The 10,031-nt window shown below is 44.0% G+C and overlaps 1 protein-coding gene across 7 annotated transcripts in view; it reads left to right on the forward strand.

Moving 5' to 3' along the window:
• The window catches only part of ttll5 (tubulin tyrosine ligase-like family, member 5), a 49,598-nt gene extending 39,624 nt beyond the window's left edge, over positions 1-9,974 (forward strand). For 3 of the 7 annotated variants that reach the window (XR_007966742.1, XM_052086357.1, XM_052086359.1), the window contains 2 exons: positions 1,406-1,488; positions 8,719-9,974. Coding sequence is in view for 5 of the 7 variants with exons in the window: in XM_052086357.1 (XP_051942317.1) it covers positions 1,406-1,488; positions 8,719-8,765 (130 nt within the window). In the remaining 2 variants the exon portion in view is untranslated. The remainder of the gene's footprint in view (positions 1-1,405; positions 1,489-8,718) is intronic. The other 4 variants (XR_007966740.1, XM_052086360.1, XM_052086358.1 and 1 more) reach the window with 2 other exon arrangements.
• Positions 9,975-10,031: the final 57 nt, after the last annotated feature.

Genomic DNA, 10,031 nt, shown 5'->3' on the forward strand with positions numbered 1-10,031 from the left:
GAGGCGCTGCGAGGTCTTAATGGTGGGATGACTTCAGCGAAGCCTTTGAAAGCAGCAAATTTGTAACACAAATAAATGGGCCTGTTTGGTATTTTGTTTGCGCGCTTTGGCGAGTCCCAGCTGTAGCTACGGAAACCGCTGGCTGTCGTGTGGCATTACTGACAGGGTGACAATTACAGGAGTGCCATTAATGTCAGCCTCGCTGCCGCTTTCACTCCCTATTAATCAGCCACAACGGGAGTTATTTGCACAGGGTACCGTATACACGCTGGAGCTGCCAAAAGCCTGTTCATGGTTTAACTCAATCTCCTTTGGTCAGTCCGAATAACATTACAACAGGCAAGTTACCTGTGCGCACAACAAGGTGTACCCTTGATCGCAGTCTTCGAATTGAAGCCACATGCGTTTCTGGCTGCCCGGCTCTCAAAGTGACCGAATGAGAGATTGTTGACAAAGAAAGTGATGTGAAAACCCTGAGGTCAAGTTCCCCGCACCCCCCAGCCCCCATCCACCCTCTCCATATGAAAGGAGTTGCTTCCTGTCAAAGTATGCCATGCTTAAAGAGGGCCAATTCTATTTGTGGTTGTGTAATGGTATGAAAGAACAACTGTGCAGCCCCTTACAAGGAGGCAGTGTGTACCCTCATTACCTAGTTAATGCTCTTCTGGAAGGCGGTCGCCACGGGGTGAGAGGTTAATACCAGCTAAGCATTATTTATTGTCTCCCCACCACCCCCCTCCCTCCATCCCAAACAAAAAAATACTTAACAGAGTGAATGTATACAGTTATAGACATGCCTGCTCCTGCTCCACGCCTCGCTGGCTTTTACGATGATTTACTGCTGTTTGATTTGGGGGGGGGGGGGGGGGGGCTTGTAATGTGTCATGTCTGAAATCTGCAGGCATCATGGTGAAACACTTTGATATAAATGCACCATGTAAAAGCACACACATTCACGATTCATGCTGCAAGACAGATGTCCGCGCGCCTACTTGTCACTTCGTTAATACCATTATACCGACTTATGCCACAGCCTCGGGCATTAAAGCAAAAGTAACTCCAGTCACTGATTAATAGCGTCAGGTGATTAAATGTTTCTTATCATTGAATATAAAAGTCATAGTTGCAATTTCTTTTTCGACTTCCACTTACCTTGTCCTCGACATTTGCATACCAAGATGATCAGAGTTAAAATCATGACCCCAACTATTGCCTGACCATATTCAACATAAGTAAGTAAGGTTACTGGCGTGATACTCAAATACATTCCCAAGCGATGCAGTCATGGAAAAATGTTTTCGGTATGTACTACTTCACTCCGAAATCAAATTCAAAGTCAGCTGTTCATCATATTTTCATGTCTCCACTGGCTGTTATCTTATTATCTTATCTGTCCGCGAAATAGGCAGACGTCCACTCAGATGACAGGCTGTGGAAGCGTGACCAGCGGGCAGCATTTGGTCTACGAGGCCATCTGTGCTGAGACAGGTGGGTCTTATGCTACGGTTCTGCACGTGCACTGAAAGTTCTGGTGCTAGTGTGAATGATGGGAGCCAGGACATGGAGAACTGATAAGCACCATGGGATATTTTTACCTCTGTGTTGCTCTCCCGGTGCTGTGTAAAGGCAGTTAGATAGATTGGAATAACTTAGCCGAGGTGATGTCATCGCTGAAGGATGAATAAAAGAGGCTGAACAATGATGGCATCTTGAAACAGAGAGGACATTCCCATCTGTTGGACAATTCTCCACAGTTCCACTTACTCTCTGTTTGCCAAAATCTTGTTCACTTGCACCGAGAGAATCAAAAACCAGCTTTGGGTTTATTGCGGCTAATGTGCTGCACTTGTGGGTTTCTGCACTCACGTGTGTCCCGTCATCTTTTGGATTCTGAGCCGCTCTTTCCATCACGAGCCGGCGGCCCGGCAAAGTGTTGAGGTTATTGCAGCACCGGTGATATTAAGCAGTTTTCACCGATACACCGCACATCTGTTTGTCTGATCACGGGCCTTTTTCCATCGCAGCATTAGCATTAGCAAATCATACCATTTATCACTTCATTTGAGTGTCACAGTCAAGCCCAGGCAGAGATCAGCCTGCGTTCGTCCAAACTGAGCTGTTGGAAAAATACGCAAGCTGTGCGCCTCCCACAATATAAAAATGAGCGTGTGTGTGTGTGACCAGAACATTTCTTTCATTCTCCTCAAAGTATTGAAGCCTGGCCTAGGTTAACAAACATCTTATAAACTCATCAATTACTGAAACTGGATCTGTTGGGAACAACTTCGGCATTTCACAATGCATTTTTTTTTTCCATCTTGGAGGGCACAGGAGGCTGCGGTAGATGCTGTACTCATGAGCCTTCAAAAAAAGACTAGACCCGTGACCGGCACCTTATAGGGTCAACTTTCAATGTAAGCAAACATCATCACCATCCTTTTACCAGTCTTTTCAATTGAACATGTACAGCGCTCACTGTAAATGAGTACAGCCCAACAAATTTGGTCAAAAAGGTTCCTTTTCAGAATCAATATTTTGAATAAAAAGGAGATTTGTCAATGTACGCACACAAAACATTAAATTTTTGTCACAAATTAATTTACAGCTTTTTCGGACTCTTTGTTGCTCCAGATTTTAAGTGAAAAGTCAGCCTGTCAAAAAATTCATCATGATGAAGAAAAAACATACAAGTTGCTTCATAGTATAAATTGCATTTTTGGGAGTAATTTGTTACATGAAAACAGAGACCAAGAACAGTAGAGCTCGGACTCGCACCTCTCATTTGCTTTCAGAAATACGCACCGACAGTGCATCGCTTCAAGTTTCACCGCTTCAGTTCGGAAACTCAGCGCATGGTTCAAATGTGCTCTTTGGTTATTCAGAGTACGCCAAAAAAGGAGTGCCGAAGCCTAGTATGTCAGTACAAGCATGAGCTGCAGGTTAGTTTATAATAAATAAATAAACCCTCTCACCCTCTCAGAGACCGAGTTGGTAGCCCTGGGGGATGCTAACTCGCGCCTCCACACTGTTATTTGTGGGGTCCCCCAGGGCACTCTTCTCTGTCCAACTCTCTTCAACATTTATATGCTTCTCCTCCTCAGTCATGTCGTCAACAGGCAATACAATACCCTTGCTATGGTGACGACATCCAACTCGATCTCAGGGTCACCCCCTCCCCCATTCCTCCCTGCTGTGTCACTCATTTGAACTCCTGCCTAAAGGAGATAAAGGCTTGGATGAGTGATTTTTTTTTTCTTTCAGTTGAACAGCTCCAAAACGGAAGCTATCACATCGGAAATCACCACCAGCTTTGTTCCTCCTTCATTTCCTCTGTTTCGATTCTCGGACACAACCTTTTCCTTTCCCCTTCTGTGACTGATTTGGGAGTCAGGTTTAACATCAATTTACCCTAAACCAGGGGTGCCCATTACGTCGATCGTGATCGACCAGTATATCAGGGACTGGTGCCCAATCGATCCGAGGGGTGTTGAGGAAAAAAGAAATGGTGTCTCTGTGCATGTTAGTAATATATTTTTTGTGTTAATGCACACTGCACACTAATCATTCTATCAGTCTCACTTTCACAAAAATTATTTAAAAAAGAAACCGGTCATATTAAACCTACAGTGGCGTGTGACTCCGTCACCGGAAGTTGTTAGCGCTCAGAAGTCTGCAGTTGCAGCTTGCGCTCAGAGTTGTTGAGCTAATCTTCAACCAATCTGTTGGGCAGATTGGTTGATCGAAAAGTAGATCTTCGGTCAAAAAAGTTTGGGCACCCCTGCCCTAAATAATCACATCCGTCATGTTTGCAAAACACACTTCTTTCGTCTCTGCAATCTTGCCAAACTCCAGCAATGTTTTTCTGAAAATGTTTCTTGGCTTTCATTTAATTATAGTTTATATATATAGATATATTTATATATATATATATATATATATATATTGCACATCGTCCCGCACGCGGTCTGTCCTTCCGTCTGTCCCTTTTCAAAACGTACCTACTTCACCGCGCCGCCACTGCGCCGCTCAGGCAGTGGCTCACTACGATCGTGCGGGCATCTTAGCGAAAAAATGTTGTCTACCCACAAGCATTGCAATGAAATTGTTAGTTATTTAGTAGAGCTAAACATCTCTTCATTTTCGTGATAAGCAATGAAGATGAACAAAAAGTTGAACCAAGCAACAACACTTTTGTCAGTGACAGCTCTCGCGCTGACGACAACGCAGCAATCGATATTGAATGGCCTTTACTGTTAAGCCGCGCATACGTTAGCAGTTAACTTGAGATGCAAAATAAAATAATATTCAAATGCAACAAGTTAACATAAACAAGATGCCTTTCTAACATCATACCAAAGATACACTAGGAATGATTTTGAAATAATCGGACTTTACACATTTTTTTTAATACGGGAACGACGGCAACACTTCCATTGCGACTCCAACTACAAGAAAATCAATTAAATTGAACAAAAAATCAACATATTTCTGGGGGACCGTTTGTTCTGCCTCGAGGAAGCCAAATGACAAAACATATTCGTGTTAGACATCACAGGACTCTACCATTTCTACCACACTGTGACTCAAATTTAAGGAGAAAATAAACGACACGTGCGTGTCTGCATTTTTGTATGGATTTGCATCCGATTTTGGTTGGCTCCGGTGTGTCACATGATCCACCCCTTCACGACTCTTAACAAAAATCTTATTTTTCCATAAAGTTCACGATACTTTTTCATTTGACTTCACTACGCGAAATAAAACGTACCAGTAAACATTCAATTGAGCTGGTTAATTGGAATAAAAACAAACATTTGAAGGTCTGCTTCCTTTCTTTTTAGAAGCAAGATGCTCTGTTTTAAGGCGAAAATTATTCCGTGATTGTGCAGGTCAAATCTACCCATCCATTGACAATGAAAGTGGAGTGAAACAGAGATCCATTGTGGTGTTTTGGAGGAGGGAGGGAGCCGGGTGTTATTAGAAGGGCCACAGCCTTTGTGGAGCTCTGTGCATGCCCGGTTTACCTTTGCAATGAGATGACTGCGCCGCACTGATCGACTGTGACAGCAACTGCAAATGGAGAGCATTCTCTGTGATCAGCTGTCACTCACCATTAATCACACTTTCCCTTTATCTCTCTCTCTTGTAAACCCTCCTAATCTCTTCCTCTCTTTGCTCAGACAACCCCGCTTTTGTGCACCTTCTTTTCCCCGGCTCTCCGCTGTGTTACTCTTGTCAATTTTTGTGACATGAAAGCAATGGCGTTTTTTTTTTTCTTCCCCCTTTAAGGTTCGATCAAAGCGTACAAACCCGGGGGGAATATGAGTCGCATGTGTTGTACAGGCCTACTCTTGGCCCGCATCGCCAGCTTCTCAAGCCTCTGCAGCCGCTGACTGAGAGAAGATTTATTGCCTTCAGTCTGAGGAGGAAATGAGTGAGTGTCGGATCGTGTCAGGGCGAGGACTCTTTATCAGAATCAGGCGGACAAACCTTGTTGCCGGCTGCCATCGCCTCATTCAGGTGCAAGCTACTGAAGGACCGATTCAATGAAGTGAGCTGAAGTACAGTTCAGTTTGATTCGACTCGCCTTATCTTGCATGCGCTGCGTGTGCACAGTGTGTGTTGTCAGAATGTAAACCGTCATTGCAGTACAAAAGCACCCGATCACTTTAAAGGATATACATTTAGATAAGCGACATTATTGAAAACATTTTGAACGGACTCCCACCAGGTTTTAATAACATATATGACAGAGGTGGGAGCATCAGTGAATTTTTCCAATCAGTCTGTCGTTATTTCAAGCCAAACCAAAACTTTATATGTATACACGAACGCACACACACACACTGGACTTTCTGCACTATAAGGCGCTTTGGAGTATAAGGCGCACCGTCAATCAATGGCCTAGTTTAAAACTGTTTTCATAAGAGGGCACACCGCATTATACGGCACAAACAATAGAAGCTTCAATAGTGGCTAAGGTTGCATTATGCTTCCACTAGATGGAGCTATGCTAAAGGGAATACAATACAATTCAGTATTATTTATGTAGCTCTTACACAACCACTGCAGCTGTGACTGAAGCACTTTACAGAACATTTAAAATACTACGTCCAAGAAATCGGAATATTGATCCATATATAGAAGGTACACTGCTGGAAAATTTTGCAGTTGGCGCTGATGGTGTAGTAGTACGAGCAGCGTGGGATCGCTTCCCACTCAGTGACGTGTGAATCTTGGTGTGTATGGTTGTTCGGCTCTATATGTGCCCTGTGACTGACAGGTGACCAGTCAGGAGTTACTCAGCCTTTCGCCTGAAGTCAGCTGGGACAGGCTCCAGCAACTACAGCGACCCTCTTCAGGATAAGCGTCGTTGAAAATGTGTGTGTGTGTGTGCGCGCGCATGTGCGTGCGCGTGGGTGCGTGCCTGCGTGCGTGTGCGTGTGGGTGTGTGCATGTGGGTGTGTCAATGGGTTTTTGTAAGATATACTGTATGTCTTTTGTAATAGGAAACACAAAAATGTGTACTGTAATGCCTTGAACCTTTGGAAATTAGTCTGCTCAAGATAATTGCTGCCTTAATTGGCACCGTCTGCTGTAGGCAGGCTGGAGTGAATAATATGTGCTTTCTGTTGTAGTCCCGCTGGCTGCGATATGTGCTCTTCGGACCACTACTCTTGTCGCCTATGAGTTTTCGTTTCTTACAGCCCACGCATTATATTCCTTCCGGTCCACAGACCCATTTTGAAATCAAACATAAAGTGTCACCAACACTTTAAACTAACTGGCACCTTCCTGTACAAATATATTTCTATTGATTCCTGACTAGCCATTTCATTATACAGTTTATAGCACTGATTCATGAATTCATGACTAGAAAAAAACAGCACTGTAACTATATCATCACTGTCTGAACAAAATGACACATTAAAGAGGCAGAACACAATCACAAGAGTTACAGCAGCAAAGCGTAACGGGAAAGCCTACTCAGATAACCGCTGTTGCCGTAAAGTTAGCCTCAGGCCGCTACGTAGTTCACCAGAAGTGGTGTGAATAGGTATCAAAATAAGAGCACGAGCAGGATGTGCAGTGAAAATGCTGTAATCTGGCGGGCTGAACAGCGGTGATAAATCTGCCTTGTTAAGTGTAAAATCTCATATCCAATATTGTGGATACTTGCTCGTTGGGCCCCTTTTGCCCGATTTCAACTATTTATTTTCTCAGACTTCAAATAAACATTGATCACGATCTTGTAAGCACATTTAATTTGAATTGGATTTTTCATCAAATTCAATATGAATGTCATTGAAGGGAATTTTAAACTAGTTTTGGTCGTTACATTAATCAGGCTAAAAGTGTATAGCATCATTCAAACGTTTGGAACTGAAGTGGTCCTGTCAGAGCCCAGAAACTAGATGGGATTCATTCCAGCCTGTAAAGACGGACTGTATTATTCCCCACTTGTGGAGGTGCACGGGATGGGAAGGGAAATGCTTTTCCTTTATCTCTTTCGCTGAGCTACAGGAAGCTGCTTCCAGCTGTCATGTCATCGTTCTGGAAGTCAGTTTTCCATTTCAGTCAGGCCTCGCGGCATAGACGAGCACCAAAAGAAACAGACTGCGCAGAGAGGGAATGAAAGGGAATACTGTTTGGGAGCACAAATGCGCACGGCCGCTCAAACTGAACTCGGATTGCCTTTTCTACTGGACGTCAGGCGGCGCGCCAGGTGATGGGATGAGGCGCCGCGGCAAGCACATCTTGCTCGTGTCCCTCCCTTGCGAGGCTCTCTTGAGGTCAGCGTCATCGCGAAAGCGCTGTTAACTCCACTGGCAGTGGTGCCATCGGGGAAAAATGTGACGAGTCAATTCATGACTGAAAGCAGCCTTAGGAAAGAGTAAAGTGGTACCTTGACTTACAAATTTAATTTGTTCCATGCTTCCATGCTTGTTAATCAATTTAGCCATTTTCAGTCCGTGTTTTTAATGAAGAAAAATGCCATAGTATGAAAAAAAAGGGAACAAACAAATTAATTGGCCTTACTGTAGTTTTTGTGTGTTGCATTTGTGCTATTAAGGGGCGTGCCCTTCAGAATGAAATGTAGTTGGGTTTGCTGGTTAGACTGCCTGAGACCTTCTGGGTGTGAGTTGTGGCCTACAGCAGCTCTTTGTGAATACTTTCTGATTGTATTTGTGTGTTACACTGTTTGAACTGTTGAATGTTTGGCTTAAAGTGCATCGGCGACGATTACTTAAATTTTTGTTGTGTGGCAGAATCTGTAAAATCTAAATCTGTAAAAAAAAAAAGTAAATCAAATTGTTTATGGCACTAAAGTGGTTGGGCCCAAAGTGATATACAGTATTTCACGAAGCATCAAATTCCAGGCTCCCCCAGGCTTAAATAACCTTTTACTACATTACTGCTTCACGGTATGCAAGATCACGGGCGTCAGTCCGGGGGTGGAAATGGCGATGAGAACACTTTTTAGGGCTCCCAAGCATTTCGGAGGACTTCTGTGAGGGGCCCCCTGTCCCCGCTAGGATTTTGGTTGTAACCGTCGGTCAGTGTTTCTGATAGTGTTTATCGGAGAAGGTCTGTGGATTGCTGTGATATGCTGTCATGTATGAACAAGCCATTTGCAATTTCATCTTTGTTAAAGCTTCACTTCCGCAATTTCCCAGGGAAAAGTCTAATCAAAATTTGTGTTGCTTTCCTGTGTAGGGCTTTCTGTGTACCGCAAGCTGCTGCAGGTCCAGGAGCCCAGATGACACCAGGGTGACCAGAGGCACGTACTGCCCCTCTGCTGGCCTGACAGGTGTCTCTGTATGTAACGCACGCACGCACGCCCTGGCATACTGGTATATTCTGGGAAAGTACAACAGCGGAAAATGTGCCAGGCTCCGATGAATTTGTCTCTTCTACTGCCGCAGACATGGCGAATCGCGTGCCAGGCACGGAATTCCCAGCTTTGACGCAGGCTGGGATTTGGTCGTGCGGCCTAATATCAGATGGCCTTTTCCAGCCTGCGCTCGCTCTCCGTGCCAGCAGTTTCTCGCCTTCATTCTCTCCGTCATTGCCGATGCTACGGAAAGATTTCACAGGCGGATAGCTTTCAACAGATGCCCCACTGGCATTTAGTATGCAAGCCATTGACATGAACCCTCCCTTGCCGCCACCACCGCCGTCAACAAGAGACATCCCGTGAATGGTAAGCACGCAGACAAGTTCCTGGCATGAGACACTGACTTCCAGTCCAGGATGAAAACAAACAGTTACCAAATCCTCACTGGCCAAAGGATGAGTTTAATTATAGCAACCTTTGCTGAAACTGACATGTGGATGTTTTTATCCAGGGAGCTACTTTAATACAGTAATTTATTGCTGTTATTACATTGGAAGTAGGCCTTGTTGGGCCATTGCTGCAGCACAAAAGAAGAAACTTGATGAAGTTAATGGTGCACGTGTTGACCAGCATCCTGGTGGAGATATCGAGAAGTCACTCAGGGGTGCGTTGTGAATAAAACTATTCTGTTGTGTAGCTTTACATTCATCTTATTTGTTTTGTGATAACGTGGAAGTAAAAGACTTGAACGTCGCACACGTCAACCAACAATCTCATATGTTGTTGGTTGACGTGTTTTGTTTGCACAGATTGTAGTCATCCATTTCGGGGCGATCTTGTAACTTTTGCAGTGCATTATTGTCATGTGAAATGTCATGATGTGTTTGTTTTTTACACCAGCGGCATGCTTTATTATAAGAATCCAAATCCAATGTATATGTTCTACTGCGCTAATCTAGTTTAGTTTACAGACAATCTGTTCAATTCCTGACTGTTTACAACACTCGTGCATGGAAACACTAGCTGTTATTTTCGGTATTGTTACTACTGGTCAGAGTAAAAGGGAGACAGTGACATGCAGGTACAATAAATGCACACTCAGCATTACAGCAAATAAAGTGATCTGATGATTGTTGCGGTCGCCTCGCTAGATTCTTTGATAGAATTAAAGTGCTCTACAATTAGTCATCAA

Source organism: Hippocampus zosterae, chromosome 14 (assembly GCF_025434085.1).
Source record: "Hippocampus zosterae strain Florida chromosome 14, ASM2543408v3, whole genome shotgun sequence".
NCBI lineage: Eukaryota > Metazoa > Chordata > Actinopteri > Syngnathiformes > Syngnathidae > Hippocampus > Hippocampus zosterae.